The sequence below is a fragment of the Hibiscus syriacus genome, unplaced genomic scaffold (genome assembly GCF_006381635.1).
Source record: "Hibiscus syriacus cultivar Baekdansim isolate YM2019G1 unplaced genomic scaffold, ASM638163v2 tig00110890_pilon, whole genome shotgun sequence".
Lineage (NCBI taxonomy): Eukaryota > Viridiplantae > Streptophyta > Magnoliopsida > Malvales > Malvaceae > Hibiscus > Hibiscus syriacus.
In genome coordinates this window covers 16,062,797-16,090,765 of record NW_024062900.1, presented here as the reverse complement: position 1 = coordinate 16,090,765, position 27,969 = coordinate 16,062,797, and the positions used below count along the sequence as shown (strand labels likewise).

The window sequence follows — 27,969 nt, the reverse complement described above, 5'->3', positions numbered from 1 at the left end:
TTAGGAGAGAATTAGGTTTAACTGACCTATCTTCACTTAGTGTTTAAAATAATTTTAGCACTTTTAAGAATAAATGAAAATGCTTATAATAAATTTTGATTGCATTCTTTGCTATTAGTTAGGGGGAGTTTATGATTCTTTGTGAAAAATTGATTATATGTTCAAATAAATTTTAATGACAAATTTGATTGATTGAACATAGTTAATTTTTCGTAATATGAGTTGCCAATACCACTAGAGAAAATTAATTTAGCATTTTGAGTGTTTAAAATCAAATTTTAGCAGTTTTAGTGCAGAGGGAACCGATACCCCCTTGAAGGGGAACCGATTCCCCCTTTGAATGGGAACTGATTCCCTCCTTGAGGGAATCGATACCCCCCACGGGTTCTGGATATATCACGACCATAAAACCCATTCTCTCAAAACCTCTCTTCTTTCTTAAACGTCGTTCATTATCTCTTTCTCTCTAAATCTCAATTTTTGCCAAAATCATCAAATACAAGTCGAAATTAGATCGTTCTTCAACTTCTAATCCTTGCAAACAACATGACATTCTCATAAAATTCAAATTTTCAAGGTAATATTTCAAAATCCTCTATTTAATTGATTTTTGAACTTAGGACTAGTTTTGATTAGTTTTAAGATGAACATTGCATCGGGCATTGGTTATATGATGATTTTACAACCAATTTCGTCAAAAACACTCAATTTTTCAAAACTATCTTTAAATTTCGAAATAAAAAAATCAAAAATTGTTGTTTTAATTGATTTTTTTGATTCAATCATGTTTTCATAAAAACTATACGTATTATGATTTTCAAACATTATTTTCCAAATAAATTTTCAAAACATTGCCCTTTAGGATTCGGTTTAGAGAACCTTGAAATATTGAGGACTCATTTGAGTTTTGGGTTTGATTATATTGCATAAATGTGTTTAAATTTGCAGGTTACATATTCTATTCTGATTCTTAAACCATGTCAAATCCTAAACGGCCTAGGACATTGTCTAGTAGCTCAAGTCAAAATCGACCTCTTATTCCTCCACCTAATCCAAATAACCTAAATATGACCATTATGAACTCTTGTTTCAACGTACCTGGTTGTGGACAAGATCTATACTATATGTACCATACTTGTTTTGAGTCATACAAAATCTGGGAAGAGCGTATCCCTTCGATCCAAGTTATAGAAGATATGGACTTCCAATATATTCCTACTCTTAAATCCTAGAAGTTTGATAAACTCTTTAAACTCAAACCTTTGGTTTATCATCAATTAGTCCGCATTTTTCTATTCCAATGTGGTATGTGTCCAAAACGAGCGTCGATCTGAAACTATAGGAATTCAATCTTATCTTTTAGGATAATTCATTTTTATTGACTCTGGCACAATCGCTACCCATTTTGGACTAGATAACTCAGGTTTAATGAAAATGAGACTATGGATTTACCCTATAAGTCTAAGGATAGTGAGAGTACCCTAAGAACTCATCGTGATAGATTCCTTCATTATTTGATCTCTTGGTGGTTTAGACCATCCGGAGGTAGGTACTCCTCCCTTGGGAACATAGATATATAGTGGATATATGTATTCAACATAAAAGAGATTATCTGCCACAGATCATCTTTAGTGAGTTTCCATAACATTGTTCCTTCCAAGAATAGAAACCTTGGTTTATGGTTGTCTCCTTAGTAATTTGTTTATCAAACTCAGTCTTTGGGTCAATGGGTTTATCGTCCCGAACTCAAAACTTTTAATTGTGAAACATTTTGATGTTCATGGATTGTTTTATTTTGAGTGTTTGAATTTGTTGGATAATTGGATATTTGAACTTACATGCTTATATATTTGGTTTGATTTTCACTTTCATTTTGAGTTTAATGTTTATTTTGCATCATTTACATATTAGTTGCATTATGACCAATTTTTGTCATTTCACATTGTTTATGAATATTAAATTATGGAACTAATGGCTAATCTTCTCTTGATTATGATCTTAGCAGCTTACACTATATTTAGTTATCAATTGGCTAATTGTTTTTCAAAAACTTGTTTAAAATCTTTAAAAGATCTTTTTGATTTAACAAAAAGTAGGAGAAATGTTAAAGTGTTTAATGGGGAGAAGTGTTAAAGTGTTTAATGGGGAGAAGTGTTAGAGTAAGGGGGAGTAATTTCAAAGCTTGATTTCAAAATCTTAAAATTACTAAAATGTTTTGTTATATCAAAAAGGGGGAGATTGTTGAAAACATTTTGATATTTCGATATAACAAATTAAGATAAATGAATTTTAAGATTTTCCAAAAAGATTTTCTAAGTATATTCGATATAATTATTCGAATATCAAAATATTACTCCAAATCTTTCAAAAGTCATTTTTAATCCTTACTCAAGTGTAAAATTAAGTTTTAATCTTAAAATTATTTCAAAATAATTTTACAAAGTATTTCGAACCGTTTCAAAGCCAAAAATTCCAGAATGTCCAGAGGGAACCGATTCCCCCCCCCCAAGGGGTACCGATTCCCCCTGAATAGTTTGGCTACGAGAAAAATAGAATGCTCGAAGGGAACCGATTCCCCCCCAAGGGGTACCTATTCCCCCTGTTTAACGGTCAAAATATTTGAATTTTACACTTAGGGAACCGATTCCCCATGAGGGGGTACTGATTCCCCCCCCCACACGCTCAAAGTTGTTGTATTAATGGTTTTCACACTTAAACGGCTCCAATGACTCCACTAATCATCCCCAACATTCAGAATCAATTGAGGGAGTATTTAAACAAGTTCTGAAGCCTTTGATCAACAAGAAATCATAGAGAACAAGAGAGAAAGCATCAAACACCAAGTTTGTGCAAATCAAGCCAATTTCTTCAATATTCATTTTTCTTTCAAGAACACCATTTGTGCTCATTTGTAATTATTTGTGAGTGTTCTTTTCTTGTTCTAGAATTGTGCAAACATCTTACCTTGTGAGGTTTTCCTTGTAAGTTTGCAAATTTGTGTATTTCTCTTTCAAAAAGAGTGTGCTCAAGAATTTGGGGTATAATTCTTGAGGGAGTTGTAAGGTTACTCTTTGTCCTCAAAAGAAAGAAACAATTAATGAATTTGTTGGAAAATCCTTAGTGTGGATAGCTAAGGTAGTGGACGTAGACTTTGGTTGAAAAAGTCGAACCACTCTAAATCGTTGTGCAAATATTTTCAATTTTCTGCAAAAGCTTCCACCAAAATTTTAATTGCCAATTCACCCCCCTTTTGGCCATTTCCATCAATCGATTAACTTAACACTATTGAAAGAATATGATGATTATCTTCATTCAAGCTAACGATCTAGGAGCTTGGAACTCAATCATGAAAGGTACTCCATTCCAACCGGCGAGATGGATGATTGGAGTGATGGAGAGAAGAAGAAGTTCCAACTCAATACAAAGGCTATGCACATTCTATTTTGTGCATTAGGCCCAGATGAATATGGAAGAGTCTCCTCTAATTCAAATGCCAAGGAGATTTGGGACAAGCTTCAAATCACTCATGAATGAACCATTGAAGTGAGGGAAACCAAAATCAATCTTCTCAATAATAGCTATGAGAATTTCAAGATGAAACCAGATGAAGACATCTAAGCTGTGACAAATAGATTTTTTGTGATTGTCAATGATCTCAAGGGATTTGGAGAAATGGTCCTTAATGAGAAGCTTGTGAAGAAGATGATCTACTCTCTTCCAAAGTCTTGGCAATCAAAGAAGATGGCGATTATCGAAGCTAAGAACCTCAAGTCACTCACTCTTGATAAACTCTTCGGTTCTCTTCTCACTCATGAGTTGATAGTAAAGGAAGAAGAAGATGATGAAGAAAAGAACAATAAGAATGAGATATGCATTGCCTTCAAATCCACAAATAAGAGCAATCAAAATACAAATGAATAGGTGGTTGAAGATAATGATTAAGAAAAATAGATGATCAAGCTCTTCAAAAGATTCAAGAGATTCATGACTTCCAAAGAAGTGAAATATGAATCAAGCAAAAAAGAATAGTCCACTGGTGTGCTTCGAATGTCAAAGAGTGGGGCATGTCAAGTATGATTGACCCTTAATAAAGAATAAGGGATCAAGTATGAAGAATACATTTGTGGCGACTTAGAGTGATGAAGATGACTCCAATGATGAAGATGAAGTAGCCGACCTATGTCTTATGGCCATCAATAAAGATTCAATGGTAACTTCGAACTCTAGTGAATTAAATTCTTATTCATTTGATGAGTTACAAGTTGCTATGATAAATTGTATTTGGAATTTGAGACCATGAATTCCAAATATAAGAAATTGATTTCAAAATTCAAAATTGAAAATGATTCTCTTTTGAAAGTAAAACTAGATTTTGAAAAACAAAATAAAATTTTGAAAAATGATTTTGAGCTATCAAAAATCAAAATGAATGATTTGGAAAAAGAAAATCTTGATTTGAAAGTTAAGCTTGAATGCTTAACAAAAGAAAAAAAAACATTTCTAAAAACAGTTCATTTTTTATAAAAATGACAAAATGCTTATACTTGTCCCATAAAGAAAATAAAATCTTTTAAAATTAGACAAGTATGAGTTCCTAAGGGAACAATGGGCATTGAAACTAATGCTCAAGGATCCAAAGCAATTTGGATACCAAGATCCAAAGCAATTTGGATACCAAAATCCAAATAAATGTCTCTTGTAGGTGTGTGGGAGCAATGGTGATGAAAGTGAAGATGTTCAAATGCTTTAGCCACACTTGAAAAAGAATGTGTAACCTCTAACCTTAATGTTTTTGCTTTGATTAATTGGTTGCCAATTTGTTTTAAGCATGCATGAGTTTGATTTTAAATGATTTTATTATTTTTCATCTCATGTATGTTGAAAAGTGTTTTATGATGAACATTTTAAAGTTTTAATGATTTTTCATAATTTTTAGTTCATCATAATGAATTTTGGTCAAAATTGGTTTTAAATGAAAATGATATCTCTCTAACAATTGATATCAATTTTTCAAAGGCTTTTCTTTTACAAATTCTTAATTTTTGACATTAATTTAAATGATTATGCATGTAATTCATTGCAAATGATATCTCTCTAACAATTTTTATCAATTTTTCAAATGCATAACATTTTTTGATAGATTTATGCACATGCACTTAATTTCAACAATTGGTATTACATAAAGTTTATTAGACTTGAATTTATTGAATTTCATGTGTTACTAACTTGTTTGCTCATCTTTGTTGAAATTCAATGTCCTTTAAGTGTCTAAGTTTTTGAGCTATTTTTTTTTAATGCTTTTATTAAGGGAGAGCTTTTGATTTTTCAAATGAATTTATGATAAAATTTACCACTTACTCTTCATTGTTATTTTTTAACCTTAAAGTTGAATTATTTTTGATATAACAAAAAGGTGGATAAGTATGGTTTGAAAAATTCAATTTCAAGAATGAAAAAGGGGGAGTTTTAATGTTTTCTCCAAAATATGTCTCTTTTTCATTAAATGTTTTATTAAGGAGGAGTTTTGCCAAAAACGATTTTTCAAATGTTTTGTTATATCAAAAAGGGGAGATTTTTTAACCATATTTTATAATATTTTTATATAACAAATTAAGGCAAAATGTTTTTGTACTTGATTGAATTTATTCAAAGTTTTCAAAAATAATTCAAAGTCCATTAAACAAGAATTTGAGTACAAAATGTATTTCTATACAAGTAGTACCGATATTGTTCTTACAGTATCGATAATATATGAACAATACAAATATTGTTCATGTGGTACTGTTGTTTATATAGTATTGATACCAAAGGTAAGAGAGGTATCGATACTCTTAAGGTAGTATCGATACTATCGGCTTGCTCAAATTCCAGAATGCAAAAACTTGTCCGCGTGTGTGAGTACTATAAAATATACGCAGATAATGTGCAAGTATACACAATCGCTCAAGTAATATAATGATGAGTGAGTATCGTCTCCACAGGGATTGGGTGAAATTACAAAAGTCTGACCAAAGCTAAGTATTAATCTATCTATGTATAGTTAGTCTTTATATATACAAGTGTCACGGCAAATGAAAATGTGTATGAAGGTGGATGCAAATGAATGGTTTGATGGTGTAGCAGATGGAAATGTAGTGGCAAGATAAGATTTTTAGTGTTAAATAGTGCAATGTCGAGGCAATGGAAGATGGTAAATAAACAGTAAATAAACAACAAATAAAATGAAAAGAAGATAATTCTCACGTGATAAGCTTCCAATGGAATGAATGATAGGGATTGATTTAAGGATGCTAAACTTATTCCTCATGTATATTTAAGCTATCTAATCTTTACTTGCTCGACAAGGCTTTCCTAAAGTGTTCTCAAAGGAACCTAACAGAATAGGATGACAAGGCATCTGCTCTCACTCAACGATGTTGGCCAGCCTACCCTATTGATAAAGACACCCTTTTTAGTCGTTGAAATCCTATCCTAGTCTATCTTGAGATCTAAGGGATTAGGTTATAATATTCCTAGGCATGTTCAAAGCCCCTTGAAAACACTATAACCCATTGCTTATGAGGATATTGTCTTGCGGTTCTCTCGAATACTTACAAGTATTTTTAGCTTAGGTTTCTCCCGAATACCTAAACTTCATCTAAGAAATAGACATTTCCATGCCTCTTACAAGCCTAGATGGTGAAGCATTCCTAAGCAAAGCAAATAAAGAACCAAAATAAACTTAAATATACCATTAAAATAAAGTCTAAACATCCATTAAACCAACCACCACCAAATAAGTTAGTTCATGGTGGGGTTCGAAATATCTAAACACAAAGTCGTGTAAATATTCGTTCCAATAACCCAAAAATAAAAATAAAAATATTAGTAAAAAGGGAAGTGAGAAGTAGCCTTCGACGCGCCACCGGAGGTCTCCTTAGCCACCACGAATCACCTTAGCTCACTAGCTCCTCTCGGCACCTAGCTCGCCACTCCCTGGAGCTTAATCAATGAAGGAAAACCCCAGAGAAGAAGAAAATGAAAAGGAAATAAAAATTTGATTTTTTTCTGCTCTATACGTTTGCCTCTTCACGTGTTCCTTCCTCTCTCCCATGAGGTGTAATATATAATAAAAATATCTAGGGGTAATGATGAGGCTGTTGGGTGAAAAATACCCCTCATACCCCTAGAATCACATGTAGTGCGTGAACCTTATCCTCCAGGTGGCAGTGGTCCTATAGCAGCTCTGGTAGGCGGTTATATCAATCATTTCACGTGCAGAGCTAGCTGTCCTCATACAACTGTATCTTTTCAATCTTCTTCAGCAACGTGTGATGCCGCGACATTACGTCCCATCTAGTCCTTTTTGCTTACTATTCCCTGCACGCCACAGACAAACTGCACATTTCCTTCAAGCAGTATCATTAAGAAATAAAATAGCACTACCACCACAGATGCAACTATATGCAACTACATGATCCTAAAATGCCTAGAATGAGCTTTTAAACAAACAATAACTTAAGTGAAAAAGGCCTTAAAAGTAACCTTTTTAGGAAGTTAACACATCCCCAAACTTAAGCTATTGCTTGTCCTCAAGCAATGGATAGCAATTACATAAGAAAAATGTCATGGCAATGTTTGACATTAATACAGTAGGACAAAATTGGATTTCAACCCTCAGTAAAATACGCTTCAACATGCTAGACTTATTAAGAATTCAAGTACTTTTCCCTAGGTCAAGATCCTTTGTTGTAATGTGTGTGCGTGATTGTATCCAATCTATACTTAGCAAACTTAGACAATTTCTACTCAAGTCCCCTAGTTTTTGTCAAGGCATTTACTTATTCATTAAGCACATTTTCTTTACTCCCTTTCTTTTCTTATTTTTTTTACTGCTGTTACGAAGGGAGTCAGCTCATCACACCTACTCTCCCACACTCTAGGTGAAATGGATCATACCTTCCACCCCCGAGCTAGTTAAGTAGAGTCATCCCGTGACTTCTTTCATTCACTCATATGCACATGGCTGCCATTTATTAAAGAGAGTTTCAGGCAATGCAACGGCAAACAGGAGTGTCCCTCTACAGCTATGCCTAAGCATTTATTCACAGTTTCATATATACGGGAGTTATTTTTTATTTTTCTTTTAAGCACAATACCATATTTCAATGCCAAAACTAACTAGAGTTCCTTCATAAGAATTTTCCAAATTTTCTAAGTATAGAGAACATACAAATCGTGTAAAAACAATTTCACAAAACACCAAGCCCTAGAGTGAGTTCTATCATTCTTAACAGTCATTTATATTCAGATTCTATCCTAACAAGATCATCATCAGGTATCCTCAAAACATTTTATCTAACTATCCTACCATTTACTGATGCCATGGCATAATACTACGCTAATGATATCATGCATATGTCCTAGCAAGAACACCACCTCCCCCAAACTTAAGAGAAGCATTGTCATCAATGCTTAAAGAGAACTAAACTAAATATAAACTAAATGCCATGCAATGAAATGCAAACTAAATGAAAATGAATGCAAGTGAGGTACCTCAATGTTTACGTAGTGGTGTTGCCTTGGAGGTGCTAGCAGCTCCTCGCCTAGTGCGCTTGCGAAGGGGTGTTGGGCTGGACTCTGAAGAAGTAGAGTAATAATGTGCAATATTCTTACGTCCAGCCGTGGTCTTGGTACGTCGACCACTACGTGGTGTAGGAACGGGACTGGGTGTTTCTTCGACAAGGACAGTGGACGGATATTCATGGGTGTCAGAACGGTGCTGATCAAGAGTCGGGTCATAAAATGGAGGATCTTCTTCATTTTGTTCGGGCTCTGGAGATGCCTCGGCATTGAATGCTGACAGAATTTCGTCTGGGAAGCCAGGGAAATTCCGTTGACCATGGGGAATAATTTATTGAAACATCGATTCTACCACAGCATCTCTATGCTTCACATACCCAAAGAAATTGTGGATGTCACAGTGTAAAGCATGCAGGTGAGTCTGAGTCTGCATCACAGCTTCCTCGAGAGCAAGCAATCTTGCCTCGGCATTGGATTGTGTAGTTCCTGTAGATTGCTCATGAACAGGGTCTTTAGACTTGGGATTTTCAATTTCTAATAGCAGTGGAAGTCTAACCCTAGTAATGCCTGATAATCCAGGTAAAATTTCTTCAAAAGCATTTTCCTCGACCTTTTTCTTACGACACAAAGCAATAATTAAGTTAGGAAACACTAAATCACTTGCCTTTTTACTCAAGCAGTCATGAATTTGCTGAACAATAATACGACCAACATCAATATGACGGGATACAATTATTGAATATAAGAGCAGTAGGCGTGAAAGTGATATCATCGTAATGTGAGAAGTAGGCATGAGTTTGTGCTTAAGGAAGTGATTCCATAACTTAGCGTGCGGCTGAAGACGCTCTCTATTCACCGAGTATCGACTTCATCCTCGAACTAGGAATGTCGGTCCACCACATCCTGCAAATGATAATATCGATTAATCGCAGTGGGTGTAAAAAGAATTTGTTTACCTCGCACGAAAATGGTATGTTGGTTTGGCTTGGAAATATTTTCATAAAATTCCTAAACCAACGAGGCATTCACTGAACCCGGATGGCGTGCAAACTTCTTACACTTGAACGGCGTAACAATGTACATTACATCGGGTTCCAAGCCACCATCGATCTCCTCGGTAAAAATAAAACCTAACTCAAAGAAGAGTTTTCGGTTCTTGAAGTTTTTGAATCGAGCCTTAGCCTCCTCGTTCTCAAATTGTTGGAACTTGGAACCTTCAGGTGCAACCAGTCTTGTGCGCACCATTTTCAACAATTGTGAAGCAAGAAAAATGAAAAAGGAAGTATCTTTCAAAAGCTTTGTGAAGTTTCGGCTATGGAGATAAGAGTGAAGAAAATGAAGAATATGAGAGATAAAAAGTAAAAGTTAAAAATGAAATAGAAAAGTTAAGGAAGAAAGAGAAAAGAAAAAGTTAAGTTTAAGAGGGAAAAGGGTGATAGGACGGTTAAGAGAGAAATTAGTGGGTGGGGGTTATACGTGTATGAGGAAGGAAAACTGCCAAAAGAAATGATGATGATGGGACAAAACTGTTGGAGAGAGAAAAGAAATGTCAGAAATAAAATAAATTAAAAAGAAACAAAATCAAATAATATCTCTCCCATTAATGAGCTATCCTTTCCTCCATTTGGGTGACTGCTCCCTGCACAGTTTACATCAATGTGATCCGTACAAATCAGATCAAAAAATAATTACAAAATAAAATAAAATAAGAATAAAGAAAAGCCTAAATTTTAAATTCTATTTACGCACAGACACAAATTTAATACATTGGCATCGAATTTTGGTTCTCCTCTTAGTACGCTTCAGCATCGTGCAGACGTAACACTTCCTTGTTGTGCAGTGGTGGAACTCCATTATAGGCTTTCAAACACTAGCCATTAACCTTGAAGATCATCCCATTGTTCATTCTCTTGATGTCAACAGCTCCATGGGGGTAGACATAATGCACCTCAAATAGTCCTGACCATCAAGATTTGAGCTTCCCAGGAAAGAGTTTGAGTCTGGAGTTGTAAAGCAATACTCGTTGCCCCACATGAAAATGTCGTGGCATCAGTTTCTGGTCATGTCACTTCTTGGTTTTCTCCTTATATATCCGAGCATTCTCATGCGCTTGTGCTCTAAACTCTTTCATTTCATTAAGCTCCAGTAATCTTTGTTCCCCAGCTAGTTGAGCATCAAAATTCAGTCGCTTGATGGCCCAATACGCCTTATGTTCAAGCTTAACCATACACTAGCTTGAATGGTGACATTCCCAAAGGAGTTTTGAACGCTGTTCTGTACGCCCAAAGTGCTCCATCCAACTTTGGCGACCAATCCTTTCGCCTTGGGTTCACCACTTTCTCTAAAATCTGCTTGATCTCTCGATTGGATATCACTGCTTGGCCATTTGTCTGCAGATGATATGCCGTGGAAATCTTGTGTCAAACTCCATATCTCTTCAATGCCTTGGCAATCAACTTGTTGTCAAAGTGGGTTCATTCATCACTAATAATAGCATGAGGTAATCCAAAGCGAGTGAAAATATACTTGTGCAAAAACTTGAGTACGGTCTTGGAGTCATTCCTTGATGTCTCTATTGCTTCCACCCACTTTGACACATAATCCACAACAAGCAAAATATATAATTTTCCTTCATAATATGGGAATGGTCCCGTGAAATCGATGGCCCACACATCAAACAGCTCTATCTCCAAGATGTTTTGCAGTGGCATTTCATGATGTCTGAAGATGTTTCCAGTCTGTTGGCATCGATCACAAGCCTTGTAAAATGCTTGGGCATATTTAAACAGAGTTAGCCAGTAAAAGCCTGATTGTAGGACCTTAGCAACAGTCCTTGCTCCACAAAAATGGCCTCCATATGGGGCTGAATGACAATGGTACAAAATGTCACGCTGTTCTTCTTCGGGTACACATCGTCTAATGAGCTGATCGACACAATGCTTGAACAAATATGGCTCATCCCAAAAATAGTGCCTTGCATCGTGCTTGAATTTCTTTTTAGCCTGACTATCTAAATCAAAAGGCAGAATTCCACTAACAAGAAAATTAACAAGGTCAGCGTACCACGGAATTTCCATGGTATATAAAAGTTTCTCATCAGGAAATTCCTCTTGGATATATACAGTGTCATGGCATTCAGAATTGTTCTCTAGCCTAGATAAGTGATCAGCAACTTGGTTTTCAGTTCCTTTTCTATCTACCACCTTTAAGTCGAATTCTTGCAAAAGTAAAATCCATCTAATAAGTCTAGGCTTGGCATCTTTTTTGTTCACTAAGTATTTTATGGCCGAATGATCAGTGTGAACAATAACATTTGTGCCTATTAGGTAAGGTCTAAATTTATCAAAAGCAAATACCACGACAAGTAATTCTTTCTCAGTGGTGGTGGTGTAGTTCAATTGTGCTTCATTTAAAGTGTGGCTAGAATAATAAATAATATGAAAAATTTTACCTCGGTGTTGCCCCAAAATAGCTCCTACGGCATAATCGCTTGCATCACACATCAGCTCAAATGGTGATGTCCAATCGGGAGGAACTACAATGGGTGTCGAGATCAGTTGTCGTTTTAGATCAGTGAATGCACCGAGGCATAACTCGTCAAACACAAAGGGTTGACTTTGCCAAAGCAATGTGCACAAGGGTTTAGAAATCTTGGAGAAGTCTTTGATAAACCTTCAATAGAATCCAGCATGTCCAAGAAAACTTCTTATCCCCTTGACCGAAGTTGGTGGTGGCAACTTTTCAATCACTTCAATCTTCGTCTTGTACACCTCAATACTCTTATGAGAAATTTTTTGGCCTAATACAATGCCTTAAGTCACCATGAAGTGACATTTCTCCCAATTTAAGACTAACTCAGCCTCTTCGCATCTTTTGAGAACTTTTCCTAAATTGTCGAGGCATCGTTCAAAATCATCCCCTCAAACAGAAAAGTCATCCATGAAGATCTCCAGAAAATCCTCAACCAAGTCTGAAAATATAGTTTGCATACAGCGCTGAAATGTTGTCGGGGAATTACAGAGTCCAAAAGGCATCCTCCTAAAGGTAAAAGTGCCATAGGGACAAGTGAATGTAGTCTTTTCTTGGTCCTCTGGTGTGATGACAATTTGATTGTACCTCGAGTACCCATCCAAAAAGTAATAGAATGCTTTTGTCGGCCAATCGATCCAACATTTGATCGATGAAAGGTAGAGGAAAATGGTCCTTCTTCGTAGCTTTGTTGAGTTTTCTATAGTCCATGCATATCCTCCATCCAGTAATAGTGCGAGTGGGTAATAGCTTCTTATCCTCATTAGTAACCACAGTCGTGCCTCATTTCTGCGGAACACACTGAACAGGGATCACCCATGAGCTATTGGAGATAGGGTAAATCTCTCCAGCATCAAGCCATTTCAGAATTTATTTCATCACCACTTTCTTTATAACAGGGTTGAGTCTTCATTGTGGTTCAATTGAATTTCCGTGGCAATCTTCAAGCAGAATCTTGTGCATGCAGATCGTGGAACTAATGCCCTTCAAGTCGGCCATAGTCCAACCAATTACTTTCTTATGCTACATCAAAACACTTAAAAAACTTTGCTCTTGATTAACAGTAAGGTTAGCGGAAATAATCACCGGTAAAGTCTCATCGCTACCTAAGTAAACATATTTAAGATGCCCTATCAAAGTTTTAAGTTCTAAAGTAGATGCATGCAATAATGAAGTTTTAGGAGGAATAAATTTATTAAAATTTAGAGGTTCAAAATTCATACCTGATCTAACTTGTAGTAAGCTAGATTGCTCCTCCAAAATTGAAAAGTTGTCAGACTCCACTAAGCTTTCATCATCCACCCAATAATCATTTTCTGCTAGCTGAATGAAATTGTTCTGGCAAAGATGTTTAGTCTCTTCTTCAATCACTGAGTTCAATTCAGAAATGCCTTGGCATTCTTCAGTGTCATCAACATATTTGAGCGTTCGAAACACATTGATAGTCACACACTTATCAACCACTCTCATGGTGAGTTCACCTTTTTCACAATCGATTAATATACGTCCAGTGGCTAGGAAAGGTCTTCCTAGAATAATTGGTGCCTTGGCATCAACTTCGCAATCCAAAATTAAGAAGTCGACTGGAAACACAAACTTATCCACCCGTACTATAACATCCTCGACTTTCCCTTCAGGTTTAACATGGGATCTGTCGGCAAGTTGTAAAATAACCGAGGTGGGTATTTCATCTCCTATACCAAGCTTCAAGAATATCGATTTCAGCATTAAGTTGACACTTGAACCAAGATCACACAGTGCTTTTCCAACGAAATTAGCTCCAATCGAACAAGGAATTATGAAGTTGCCCGAATCATTTCGCTTTGGCGGTAACTTACTCAATGAAGAACAAAATTCTGTTTTCGTGGCAACAATCTCTACTTTCCTCTTCTTGGTACAGATTTCCTTCAAAAATTTGGCATACATCGGCATCTGTTCAATAGCTTCCAAGAGAGGTACATTGATATGGAGTTGATCAAGAATATCCATGAACTTCTTGAACTGAACTTCATCATTATGCTTCTTCAATCTTTGTGGGAAGGGTGGGGGAAGTCTATCTTCCTTAACTGCAGTAGTAGGAATTGATTTTTCCTTGGCATCAGAATCTGGTGCCTTAGTAGAATCCTCCTCCTTGTCCTTCTTAAAAATGCTATCATCATGTAATTCAGCTTCACCACTTTCAGTAGTGGGAGTGGATTCATCATGTTGTGCCCCACTAGTTTTAACTTGTTGATTGATTTGTGTTCCACTCCTAAGAGTTAACACATTGCAATGCTCTTTTCCATGTCCTTTAGTGACTTCAGTATCACTTGGCAAACGTCATTGCTGACGCTCCTACAATGTCGTAGCAATCTGACCAACTTGACCTTCCAAAGCTCTCAAGGACGAGCTATGGCTTTGAAATAAGGCGCCTTGACTATGAAGTAAAGCTCCTTGATTCTTAATTGAAGTAGAATGATCTTGCAGCATTGTCTTCGTAGTAGATATGAACTCTTGAATTATAGCTTCCAAGGAACTCATGCTTGCTGAAGTTGAAGCTCCTTTGTTGGAATTATGCCATGGCATAGAATTCTGGTAACCTTGAGGCTCATTGTGATTCTGCTCCCGAGTAGAGTGATTAGCATTATGGGCTCCTTTATTTCCCCATGAGAAATTGGGGTGCTGGCGACATCCAGCATTATAAGTGTTAGAGTAAGGATTGTTGCTGCCTCGATTGTAATTGCCTACAAAGTTGATGGACTCGTGATTGCTCGGGCATTCGCTTTCATGATGATTGCCTTGGCATAACAGACATGCCAAGCTAGTTGCTTTCACTTCTTTCACCTCAGTAGAGCGTTGTAAGTTTTTCAGCATATTGGTGATAGTTGAGAGTTGAGCGGACACCGAATCTTTAGTATCTAACTCAAATGCTCCAGGTGCTCTCCTCCCACTCCCAAATCTTGAGAAAGGAAACTAATAATCATTGTTAGCAATTCTGTCCAAAATAGCAAATGCCTCAGTAGGTGATTTATCCAGCAATGTCCCATTTGCCGAGGCATCCAGTAACATCCTCGTGGGTGCATTGACTCCATTATAGAACGTGACTACTTGAGTCCAATCGTGAAAACCATGATTTGAACAGTTTCAAAGAAAACTCTTATAACGATCCCAACACTCATACATGGATTCGTCGTCGCCCTGGTGAAAAGATGATATTTCATTCCTTAGCTGCGTATTCATGTTCGGTGGGTTGTACCTCAATAAGAAACTCTTGCAAAGATCGGCCCATGATTCCATCGAACCAGCTGGTACACCACTCAACCAAGCCCTTGCTCGGTCACGCAATGAATACGGGAACAACTTTAACTTCAGAAAATCCCCATGCACTCCTTCTTGGCGGAAATAATCACAAACTTCCAGAAAATTTCGAATGTGCTGCCTGGCATCTTCAGTTGGCATACCCCCAAACTTCCCAATAGAATTCAACATGTTGAACATGACTAGTTTCAGCTCAAAATGTGCAGCTTGAATTTTGGGTGCCACAATTCCAGGATTCAGATCATCCAGCATCGGATTTAAGTGATCACGAATAACGCGCGGCCTAACAGCAGGATTATCATTGTCTAATACCGCGGCATTCTGATTTCCGTCATCCTGACCAATGCCTTGGTTTCCAATATGATACATGTTTCCTCTAGCGCGTTGAGCACGTCACCTTTGTCTAAAGAGTCTTTCAATCTCAGGTTCTATTGGTTCCAAAGGCTCTTCAAAATTTCTTCTAGGCATACACTAAATAAACCTGAAAAATAAAGCAAAAAAAATAATATAAAGTAAACTATACAAAAATAAAAATACAAAACAAAATAAAATAAAATAAAATGCTCTAGCAAAACTAAATAACTTCAGGCTGCCAATCCCCGGCAACGACGCCAAAAACTTGTCCGCGTGTGTGAGTACTGTAAAATATACGCAGATAATGTGCAAGTATACACAATCGCTCAAGTAATATAATAATGAGTGAGTATCGTCTCCATAGGGATTGGGTGAAATTACAAAAGTCTGACCAAAGCTAAGTATTAATCTATCTATGTATAGATAGTCTTTATATATACAAGTGCCACGACAAATGAAAATATGTATGAAAGTGGATGTAGATGAATGGTTTGATGGTATAGCAGATGGAAATGTAGTGGCAATATAAGATGTTTAGTGTTGAAAATTGTGCAATGTTGAGGCAATGGAAGATGGTAAATAAACAGTAAATAAACATCAAATAAAATGAAAAGAAGATCATCCTCACGTGACAAGCTTCCAATGGAATGAATGATAGGGATTGATTTAAGGATGCTAAACTTATTCCTTAGGTATATTTAAGCTATTTGATCTTTACTTGCTCGACAAGGCTTTCCTAAAGTGTTCTCAAAGGAACCTAACAGAATAGGATATCAAGGCATCTGCTCTCACTCAACGATGTTGGCTAGCCTACCCTGTTGATAAATACACCCTTTTTAGTCATTGAAATCATATCCTAGTCTCTCCCGAGATCTAAGGGATTAGGTTATAATATTCCTAGGCCGGTTCAAAGCCCCTTGAAAATACTATAACCCATTTCTTATGAGGATCTTCTCTTGCGGTTCTCTCGAATACTTACAAGTATTTTTAGCTTAGGTTTCTCCCGAATACCTAAACTTTATCTAAAAAATGGACATTTACATGCCTCTTACAAGCCTAGATGGTGAAGCATTCATAAGCAAAGCAAATAAAGAACCAAAATAAACTTAAATATACCATTAAAATAAAGTATAAGCATCCATTAAACCAACCACCACCAAATAAGTTAGTTCATGGTGGGGTTCGAAATATCCAAACACAAATTCGTGCAAATATTCGTTCCAACATCCCACAAATAAATATAAAAATAGTAGCAAAAAGGGAAGTGAGAAGTAGCCTTTGATGCGCCACCGGAGGTCTCCTCGGCCACCACAAATCACCTTAGCTCGCTAGCTTCTCTCGGCACCTAGCTCGCCACTCCTTGGATCTTAATCAATGGAGGAAAACCCTAAGGAAGAAGAAAAGTAAAAGGAAATAAAAATATGATTTTCTTCTACTCTATGTGTATGCCTCTTCACGTGTTCATTCCTCTCTCCCATGAGGTGTAATATATAATAAAAATATCTAGGGGTAATGATGAGGTTATTGGGTGCAAAATACCCCTCATACCCCTAGAGTCAAATGTAGTGCGTGAACCTTATCCTCCAGGTGGCAGTGGTCCCATAGCAGCTCTGGCAGGCGGTTACAACAATCATTTCACGTGCAGAGCCAGCTATCCTCGTACAGCTGTATTTTTTTGTCATTTTCTGCACTTGAAATGCTAATGCCAAGGCATTTCAATCTGCTTCAACAACGTGTGATGTCACACCATTACTTCCCATCTAGTCCTTTTTTCTTGCTATTCCCTGCACACCACAGACAAACTGCACCTTTCCTTCAAGCGGCATCATTAAGAAATAAAATAGCACTACCACCACAAATGCAACTATATGCAACTACATGATCCTAAAATGCCTAGAATGATCTTTTAAACAAACAATAACTTAAGTGAAAAAAGCCTTAAAAGTAGCCTTTTTAGGAAGTAAACAATCAGCTTGCTCAAATTCCAGAATGCAAAATATGTATTGATACCCTAAGTGGTAGCGATACTACTTTACATAGTAGTATTGATACCATAGGCTTAGTATCGATACCGTCAGGCCCAACGGCTAGTAACGACTAGTTTTATTTAAAAAAACAAAGGTAGTACTGATACTCCTTGTAGGAGTAATAATACCCTCTGTTCTGGGTAGTTTTATTTTACCCGAAATTTCATCCCCAACGGCTCCTAATCATCCCCAATAGCTACAAACAACCACAAAATCATTCTAACATATAAATACAAGTTGATGACACTTGAAGAATGGTGAGAACACCTATCTAAGCATTGATCATCAAGAGAAGAGTTTTTCACTCTTATTTTATTCTCTCTTGTAAATAGTGTGTTTGTTTGTGATTAATTCTTGTAAGCACTTTCCTTTTTAGATGTTTTCTTTGTTTACATCTTTTTCCTTTGTAAAGGGGTTTTGGTTCTAGGTGAGCCTTTGAAAAGCTAGGGAGTTTGTAAAGGTTATCTCTTTATCCTTGAAAAAAAAAAGAGAACAAATTAGTGGATTTGTTGGAAAATCCTAAGTGGGGAGCTTAGGTAGTTGATGTAGACTTTGGTTAAGAAAGTCGAATCACTATAAATCATTATGCAATATTTTCTATCCTTGTTTTACTCCTTACTCCCAAAAAAATATAAAAAAACCAATTCAACCCTTCTTGGCAATATTTTCGGTTGTCAATTTAAGCTTCTTCAATCTCAACAGAATCGTTTCATAGCTTGTAACAAATCTGGTAACTCATTGTATGATGTATCCCAATTGACATATATCAACCTCTTTGCCTCCTTCTTCGCATACCAAACTGGTTTGGATTTTATATTGTATTCGAACTGGTCTCAAATAGACGCAACTAAGACTGAACAAAGGATCCTAGGGTTTTGTTTAACAAACACATTCACATATTGGCATATTACATCTACATCGAAATCTAATAGTTGGTGTCCTTGTTCAACGGAACTCCGTAAACATGTGTGAGGACTATTGTACCTTGTGATAACCCAAACATCTTGCCTCAACATTTTGGGCACTTTGATTAGTCACTTACACTCGGAGCCATATTTAACACACTTCGCATGCAAAGTTTTATGGTTGGACTCTACAACCTTGTAATCTACATAGCCTTTTATGCGATACTCTTTAATTGCCAATGTAGCTTCATTTTTTCCCTCTAAATTGCCTCCCAACAGATAATTCACCTGAGTGTTTGGATGATTCAGCTACGTAGCCTAAAGTCAAATGAGTATCTTTGGGAATTCAGGTTCTCTCATCGCATCTTAATCTATCTCGTAAATGTGTGAGTAGATTGATACGATACCGTATGTTCCAAATCAACTTCACCACCATAAAAAATAGTGTCATCGTTAACCAAATCAGGTTCTTCGGTTTCTTCATCATTGCTGGAATCATCATGTGTTTCTCCCCAAAATTTTCAGCGTCAATATCAATAGTCGATTCTAGAAGATGTATGTTTCTTTACCCATACTTTGCTGTTGCCGATGCCCCACCGACTTCATTTGCACTTTCCAACATCACCATAAAATTGTTTATTGGCATGTATGTCGTCTCCTCAAACTCACTTTCGAAAGTCATTTTAGATGAATTTCCAACCACATTTCTTGACGACCTAATAACATCAAATATCTTATACACCTTAACAAATAACTCAATAAATGAAATATTTGTTGAGTCATGTACCTTAATCATAGTTCTAATATCATCTTCTTCAAGTGGTATTATAGCATACGTGACTAGATTGGGACATATCATAAACATTTACCTCAACCCATCAATTGTAGCTCGTATTTTTCTTTCTATATTCTCTTTCATTTCTATAAATGTGATGACTCTTTTAAACATCATATTTATAGGTCTTTTATATTGAAAACAACACCGACCTCATTCTCTATAATCTGTCAATTATAATGGACAATCATGAAGAATTTGTTGCTCATATTTCCCAACATATGAAATATATATATATTTAGAACAAAAACAATCTAACAATAGTTAATAAGGTAAAATGATCTAATTGTTTTATCTTTTTAATCTAAATACTAAATCAATACTAATTGTTTTATCAAAACTCAAATAAAAACTAAAAACATTACAAAACCGATATACACATTTAACAGAACAATACGAGGTAAAATATTACTCAACAATATCATTTAACAAAAATATTTGTAAATGAACTCAACAATATCATTTAACAGAACAATACGAGGTAAAATACTACACATTTATATAAATTATTTGAATACTTACTTAAGAAAATGAAAGAAAATTTCTTTCTTTAAACAGGCTTTGCAGTCTTCCTATTTTAGTCTTACTATTTTTTCTTCTAGCAGAGATTTCACTCTTTCACTCCTCCCTAATTTTGGTTCAATCTAACACTACACGTCGTCTATATATACCTAAAATTATTTTTTTTATACAAACTCATTTGTTTTCACACGAGAGCAGGCTTTGCAAGATTTGAAAACAAAGTTGATTTGATTTTACTCTTCAACACCTACTTTGCATGCATGACAATTCATGGAGCACCCTAAACCCTATGCATTCACGTGCATGGAGCAGCCTTTATAGGCGCACACATGCATCAAGGTAGCTGTGATGCACGGACGACAGTGGTGGTGTAGGCTTGTAGAAGGCACGGGAATTGCATTGAAGATGCATGGTAATCCCTAGGTCTTCATCTCGAAAACATAGGGATTACACCGCGTCTTCACTGTGTTGTGGCTCAAAGATGCCTAGAAATCCCAGCGTCTTAATCAGCTCATGACGATTACATGGTGTCTTCACGGTTTACTGTAAAAAAATGGCCTATCCTGGGAAATAATTCCCATGGTGCATTATTTGGGCAATTAAAAATTTGGGATACATTATCCCGAAACTTTTGCCAAAATAATACAAAGATGTAAGAAATTATTAAAAATATACAAAGATGTAAATCTTATATTTTTCATTGATAATGTAGTTTTGAAGGTTAGTTTTTATTTTATTTCTAGAGTAAATTATAAATGTTATCATTCAACTTTATTTTTATCTTACTTTTGTCATTGAAGTTTAAAACATTTTAATTTATTTATTAAACTTTTAATTTACTCTTTTTTAGACATTCGAGTGTTAATTCATAAATAGAATAATGATATGGCAATCACGTGATTCATGTAAACTGCTTTTTATTGATATGAAATCCAAGTATCATCCACGTCATTTTTCATTTTTTTTTATTCATCATCTTCCTCCAATAATGAAAGTTCTACAATTTGATTGTTTTGTCACGTTAGCATTGCAATAACCATTCTCCAACATCTTCTTTGGTTATTCAAGATATTGACGAATTTGTCTCATTGTCTCCTACCATTCAATCAATTTAGATTTCACTTGAATCATTTTAAAACTCATAAAATTCAACCTTAAACTCAAAATTTCTAAAACTTCAAACCACTTTAATCTATAATGTCTACCATCTGATTAGTTGGAACCAATATAAACAATTTACTTCATCTTTCTCCACCTCCCCACCATTGGGATTTGGAAAAAGATGTTTCAATCACCGGTAAATAGGAGCAAATCGAAAGTTTAGTAAGTAAATTACTTTTTTAAAACTTTAATGATCAAAACAAGAATGAGAAAAAAGTTGAGCAATGAAATTTAAAGATTCCAAAGTATAAAAACCTTTCTTAGAAAGTGGAGCAACATATTTTTGTTTGAGTTCCATCCAATGGCGAATGGTGGAGATTAAAGAATAAAAAACCGAAGCGTTCAACACTTGATTCGTAAAATTTAAGATGATTTCCTACTATACAAACATTGGATTCGTGTTGAAGAGGGTGACACGAATTTGGTAAAAAAAATTGGGACTCATTGATCATCGTCGATGACGTTATTAGTGGTTGATTGCGCTGAGTAGTGGTCGAAGTCTAAGCAAATTGAGAGAAATGAAAGAAAGAAAAAAAGGAAATAGGGGAAATAAAGTAAAAACAAAAAAATAACATGGATCCAAAATGATATCGTTATGGTATAAATTTGGCTTTTACAAAAGGAATTCATTTTACTATCATCTGTCATGTCGTAATATCGTTAATTATTTAACGATAAAATAACTAAAATAGGAGTAATTCAAAAGTTTAGTGACAAATTTGATAATGACCAAATCAAAAGTTCAATAAAAGTTAAGTGATTATTTATTCATATTTTAATCAGACTAACTAATCGAGTATATTACTTATTATGCTAAAGTGATTACAAAGTAGTATCTGTTTTAAATACTATCAACCATTTGACCGAGGTAAGTAGGAACAACAACAATTTCTTTAACTACCAAGATAAGTTGGTTCGTGCAATCGAGTATATTACTTAGGATAACTAATGATATTATAAAATAATATAGAGGATAGATTATATCGGATTAAAATAGAGGCTAGATTTCACATTTAAACATGATTGAGGGGCCAAAACCAGAAATTGGTAAAAAAAAGGGGGGAGGGAAAAACAGACTCTTACGTAACGGATTCGAAGAGTTTTTTTTAACCAGGTAAAACGACCAATTCGATCCTCGTTTCAGTCTTTTGTATGTGTTTTCGAGGAGTTCCCCCCCCCTTTTTACATGAGAGTTTTGACCTTGTTTGTGTTGCTAATGTTTATTGGATCTTGATTATTACCACTGTAGAACTTGGGTTACCTTCCTGTTGAATCGTGTTCAAATATAATGAAAAACTTTCTTTTGATATTCCATTTTTTGTGTTTGTTGAATCTCTACAGTTCTTGAATGGTATTTTTGGAAGAGATCATTAGAACAAGGCTGGCCTTAAGTTACAGTGAGACTCAATGTTAATTGGGTTTTTAAAAAGATTGAAGCGTTTTTTCCACTGTTTATTGCTTTCTTATCTGTCTGTGATCAGCTTACCACATTTTTGGGGGAACAAATTCAACCTTCTTTGATTTCTAATTTTCTCATACGGTCTCCAAAGTTGTCTTTTAGCTGTTTACTGTGCATCCTATTCAGACTTCAGGGGAGTATCCAATGTATGTATATGTCCTGCGTGGAAATGCTTAATTTTTTCTATACCATACCAATGTCCAGAGGTATCTTAGAGGTTGCCAGTGTTGACCAATTGTTTCAATAGCATTGCTTTTCTTATTTAGGGATATAAATTTCTTAATTGTTTGGCATTTTGCTTGGTTAGATATCAGTTTACTCTTCTCTATGCAGTTATCTTGTAGACTTGGAGACTTGGATGTCCACTTCTGTAATAATTTCTGGATTGCAAAAGATATTTTGTGAACTTTTATTAGAATGTTTTTAACACTTTTTATCGTATATAAGAGTGCATTAGATTTGTCTGTAACCTTACATTATCGTTCATATTTTGTCCTAATTTAGAAGAAATGATCAACCTATCTAAGGTCAAGGAAAAACAGAGGCAACTGTAGAAAATGCCAACGGGAAGGCACCGATAAAGAAGCAAAGTGCAGTAGAATTACGCCCTCATAAAGGTTTCTTTAGTTATATTTTGATAATTTGAATGTTTAGTGAGTTCTTGAGATTATATCATTTCTTCTTTCATGAATTTTCGACTTGTTATAATGATAAATGGTTTTGATAATATTGATTCCCGAGGCTGTTCGATTCGACCGAAACAAAATCAAAACTTGTGCCTATCCGTGTCTTTGTGATTACCTGTTAACATCGTTGGTATACAATATAAAGAAAATTGTGTTGCTCGTAATCGGTTTGTTATTCAAGAGCAATCCATGAACATTTGTCTTCTTCTTCTTTGTGCTTGAAAGCATTTAGTCAGTCGGAGCCTTTTAGAGTTCGTATTATGACTTTTTGTGTTCCTCATTTTATATATATCAGCGAATTGAATCTACCAAAACCATGTAGCACATCATTTCCCAACAGAAAAGATGACTTGATGAATTTCGAAGTTACCATTCAGCCTGACGAAGGCCTTTATCCGTATGTTATCTTATGCTTTGACACGATCTCCTTAATTTGTTCAAATTTCAACTGTTATAGCTGAGCTTCTTTCTTCCTAACTTCTTTTTATCATTATGTCATTTAACACTATTGTCAATGGGGTTGGCAATCCAATGCATATACCTCTCAGCGTATGTGTACCTTGCATTAAACTTTGTGATTAAATTGCATCTAGGTTCCGAACTAAGGGTCCGAGCTACGTGTCGGTTATTTTTGCCCTTGATATTCTAGTCTTTCTCGTTTACAAGTGCTTATTTGGTTTCTGGTCATAGAGGTGGAAAATTTGCATTCACTTTCCAAGTTTCTCCCATCTACCCTCACGAGGCACCCAAGGTGAAATGCATGACAAAGGTACACTACACTAGCATGTCTTCCACCGTAACACTGTCGCATTCTGATAGTGCTGTATGCTTAGCAAAACGGAAAGTCGGTTATAAACAGTATATCTCGCTTGCAGGTGTACCATCCCAACAATGATTTGGAAGGAAATGTTTGCCTCAATATTCTAAGAGAAGATTGGAAACCCGTTCTGAACATAAAAACCGTAATATACGGATTGTTTCATCTCTTCTTGGTATTGATTTTTCCTTTACTTGTGGTTTTTCTACTTGGCTAGTTCCGTTTAAATCGAGTTTATGATCTTGTCATTCATGCAGCAACCGAACTTTGAGGATCCCCTCAATCACGATGCTGCAACCGTTTTGAGGGACAACCTGAAACTGTCCAAATCCAATGTGATAAGAGCAATGGTAGGTGGGCTTGTCGGTCAAACCTCCTTTCCCCGGTGTATGTAGCTGCAACTTGCAATAGGGAGCAGAAAGGTGCAGTATATTTGGTTATAACTTGTAAGACTGTCTCTACCTACTTTTATGATACATATGGTCTGGACTTTGTGAGCATACTTGGAGATATTTGTGTGCTTGTGTAACAGTATAACGTATAGGTGAAATTGGCTGGGACTTCATTATTATTATTTTATTAATTTTATTCGAGTGAAAACAAGTTCAGGGATGTAGAACTTGAGACATTTTTATCAATGCATAGATTTATTTCATCTTTGCAAGCAAATATATGTGCTTTATCCTCTTAACCTTTCTACTCCTCGTGCATTCTGTTCTATTTGGTAAGTTCTCATTCAGTTTCAAGTTTAGAGTCTGCTAAACTCTGCTAAACCGTACAGCAGTGGCCGGTGTAGGGCTTGTCCATGTCTCTGATCAATGACAATTGATTTTGCATGTCATCAGTTACACCAGAATCTACCAGACACAATGTACCCATTAACATCAACAAGTGCGTCTGCAAGCATGGGTTAAGGAAAGCTCGAAGAAAATATCGAAACCCCGAGCTTCATACATTTAACAGAACAGATTAGTGTGGATTTTGGCCCTTCAAGTGACTATGATGATCTGATGCTTTGAGGGGATGATCCGAGCAGCTTTTCGATCGCTTTAGTTCCCATGGTGGTAGACAGCCTTTATAGTGAGAGTGTAAAAAGAGTGAAGACATCGATATTTCCCTATGAGGGATCGACGATAAGCAACTGAAGGCACTTCTCAACCTCTTCTTTTCGTTATCAGCTTGGAAGTTGGGGTCATGGCGCACTGCAGTAGCTTTAAGTGCCTCCGGAAGTATGCAGTTGCATGATGAACCTACAAAGAAGATAAAAGGACATTTAAAAGCTGACTTCTGATTAGGGGTGTGCAAAATATCCAATAAATGTCGACCGAAAAGAAATACCAATTCTTGCAAGTCGATTCACCCATTTTGGCATCTGGTTCCCAGTCAGCTTGTAACATATATCCTCACAGAAATGGTTACAGTTCTTAAAAATCAAGTGGTATGTGTCACCATTGTAGCTTGCAGATTGGCGTTCCATGAACTCTCGTAGCCGGACCGGATCCAAGCATGTCGTCCCCATGAAAATTGACTTCCTAAACTTGAAGCCGGGGCACCGTCGAGGTTGAACCTTGAACACACCGCTCGTTGGGTAATCGTGAGCTCCGAAGGCATACTCCACACCATGAACTGTAAGCATACACGGGGATAATAAAAAATCAATTGCAGTATACTCGGAACATTGCATCCATCATTCATGAGAATTCAATTGGATTCTAACTCAAAAATCAATAGGGCAGACATAGAAATGATCCAAACAAATGACACAAAATTTGCCTAATGATACGAACCGAAAAACTCAAACTCGAAACAACTTGAATCTGAAATAATTTAAACTCAAAATCGAACTATATACTTAATATTCGTGAAAACGAAGGAAGAAATGAATCTAACCTTCCACTCCGGAGTGAAATATACCAAGGCCAGCCCAATAAACATAGCCATTAGCATTTGTCAAATCATATACATTCAGGTAAACCGGAGCATCGCCGGGATTGCAGCTCGCGGCCGACTTTGCTTTCGGGAACATGCAAAAGCGAGTGGCCGGATTCCCTCGGAAACGAAGAGGCATAGCCGACCGACTGCCACGCTTTCGTTGCGTACTCAAATCAACACATCAAAAACTGCAAAAAGAAGATGAGAGAATGAGCAAAAACACACGTAAGAAAAAAAAAACCTCCAAATGAGCACGATGAAAGAACCAAAATGCAGAGGTTTTGCCTATGACCAAAAGTCTAAAAACCCACACAGTTGGTTCTGTTTTTCTGCTTTTTCGTTTGGTTTTGTGTTTGTTGCTTCTTTTTCCTGACAAAAATCAAAGCTGGAGCTGCAGTACAGAAACAAGCTGTCCTTTCTTGGAAGACTGATTGAGGACAAAAAATTTATTTAATATATATTAAAATTATAAACTTTTATCAAATATTATATATTATACAAATATTTTAATGTTATTTACTTGTATATAAATTTTGATTTAAACTAAATACAAATATATGATAGATAATTATATTAAATCAAAACTTATATCAATACATAGTTGATATTATAATATTATTATGTTAATCCATTTCTACTTTGAATACTTGTCTCAAAAAGTAAACGAAAGAAAGAGAAGAATGTGGGACTGGTGTGCTGACTGACTCACTTTAGAGCTTAGACCTTAGAAAATAAATTACAAATCAGAAATATTTATTTCTTAAACTGTGAGTCAACTGTTCCTCCTGTTTTGGGTCATTAGAATATTTTTCCTCTTTTCCTTTTTATTTTACCAAAAAGAGAAAGACACTAAATTGCACTTTACATAAGGATTTATATGCCTTATAATTTTATGTATAGTTAATAAATTAATTAATAATATCTTTTCAATAATATTTCAATCTTTAAGGTTGTATCGTATTATTATTATATCTAATTTTTTAAACTAAATTACATATTTAGTCACATATTTATTCTCACAGTTTTGTTTTGGTCATATAACTAATTTTTTTTTCAGAATCATAAATAATGTTATATTTTTGTTCATTTTCGGCCATTCGCGGATAAAAATAAATAGAGCTGTCAGTATGATAATTTTTTCTATAATGATGTGACATTATCTTATGATGACACATTAATACAACCGTTAATTTTTTAATTATGGATAATTAAAAAATAATTTTTTGTATGATTATAAAAAATAATTGAATTATCAGAAAAAGTCGTATGAATAAACGAGGGACTAGATACAAAATTTACTCTGAAAAGAATTAGGTGTAAAAATAATTACGATTGTAGATGATATATATTTGTTGTTGGGTTATTCATTTCGGTCCAATAAGTTGAGCTTATTAATCACGAAGGATCTTAAATTATGAGATTGGGCTCCCACCAAGATTTGCTGATATTGGCATTTGTTTTTCCACCTACACACTCAACCTAGGTTTTTTTTTTTTTTTTGCCCAATAGGTCAATCAAGATAAAAATTTTAGGATATAGGATGACAGAAAATTATTTTGGGATCTACGATATTTTTCGTAGTACACAAGAAACACATCACCTCAACGTGATGATTTTCGAAATATATTATTTTTACATTTCTTCATTATTATTTAATTAATTTCTATGAAATTTATCAAGTCGAGGTGACGAGTTCTATTAAATAATAATATTTTTTACAGTTATTTACTTTAAATGGAAAAATGGAAAAAATCTACAAAACTCATCACCTCGAGGTGACGAGTTGTTGTAGCCTAAAATGCAATTGTTATTTTTATCTTTTTAATGTGAGAAGTTCGAACGGTAATATTGATGTATGACTAAAAAGTTAAGCAGATTGTAATA

The 27,969-nt window shown here is 35.4% G+C and overlaps 2 protein-coding genes and 1 long non-coding RNA gene across 3 annotated transcripts; 1 reads left to right on the top strand and 2 right to left on the bottom strand.

Moving 5' to 3' along the window:
* Positions 1 to 11,031: 11,031 nt before the first annotated feature.
* LOC120144494 lies at positions 11,032 to 22,612 on the bottom strand. The gene is made up of 3 exons (XR_005518037.1): positions 22,453 to 22,612; positions 21,827 to 21,832; positions 11,032 to 11,046 (listed from the first exon to the last, which is right to left on the bottom strand). It is a non-coding gene; the product is annotated as an uncharacterized LOC120144494 (long non-coding RNA).
* Positions 22,613 to 23,596: 984 nt separating this feature from the next.
* LOC120144781 (NEDD8-conjugating enzyme Ubc12-like) lies at positions 23,597 to 24,588 on the top strand. The gene is made up of 4 exons (XM_039158755.1): positions 23,597 to 23,733; positions 24,027 to 24,105; positions 24,212 to 24,328; positions 24,411 to 24,588. The coding sequence occupies exons 1-4, from the start codon at positions 23,597 to 23,599 to the stop codon at positions 24,546 to 24,548; spliced, it is 471 nt and encodes a 156-aa protein (XP_039014686.1). The 3' UTR covers positions 24,549 to 24,588.
* A 503-nt stretch (positions 24,589 to 25,091) lies between these two features.
* LOC120144608 (deSI-like protein At4g17486) lies at positions 25,092 to 26,243 on the bottom strand. Its single transcript, XM_039158639.1, has 3 exons — positions 26,044 to 26,243; positions 25,492 to 25,779; positions 25,092 to 25,403 (listed from the first exon to the last, which is right to left on the bottom strand). Exons 1-3 carry the CDS (start codon positions 26,219 to 26,221, stop codon positions 25,123 to 25,125), a joined length of 747 nt encoding a protein of 248 aa, XP_039014570.1. The 5' UTR covers positions 26,222 to 26,243; the 3' UTR covers positions 25,092 to 25,122.
* Positions 26,244 to 27,969: the final 1,726 nt, after the last annotated feature.

Excerpts from the sequence above, each read along its gene's own strand:
- LOC120144781 (XM_039158755.1), top strand. The coding sequence starts at position 23,597 with ATGACTTTTTGTGTTCCTCATTTTATATATATCAGCGAATTGAATCTA. Across the intron at positions 24,106-24,211 it reads AGGTGAAATGCATGACAAAG|GTGTACCATCCCAACAATGA; the intron begins GTACACTACACT and ends TCTCGCTTGCAG. Across the intron at positions 24,329-24,410 it reads GATTGTTTCATCTCTTCTTG|CAACCGAACTTTGAGGATCC; the intron begins GTATTGATTTTT and ends TCATTCATGCAG.
- LOC120144608 (XM_039158639.1), bottom strand. The coding sequence starts at position 26,221 with ATGCCTCTTCGTTTCCGAGGGAATCCGGCCACTCGCTTTTGCATGTTC. Across the intron at positions 25,780-26,043 it reads ATTTCACTCCGGAGTGGAAG|TTCATGGTGTGGAGTATGCC; the intron begins GTTAGATTCATT and ends GTATGCTTACAG. Across the intron at positions 25,404-25,491 it reads GAATCGACTTGCAAGAATTG|GTTCATCATGCAACTGCATA; the intron begins GTATTTCTTTTC and ends TCTTCTTTGTAG.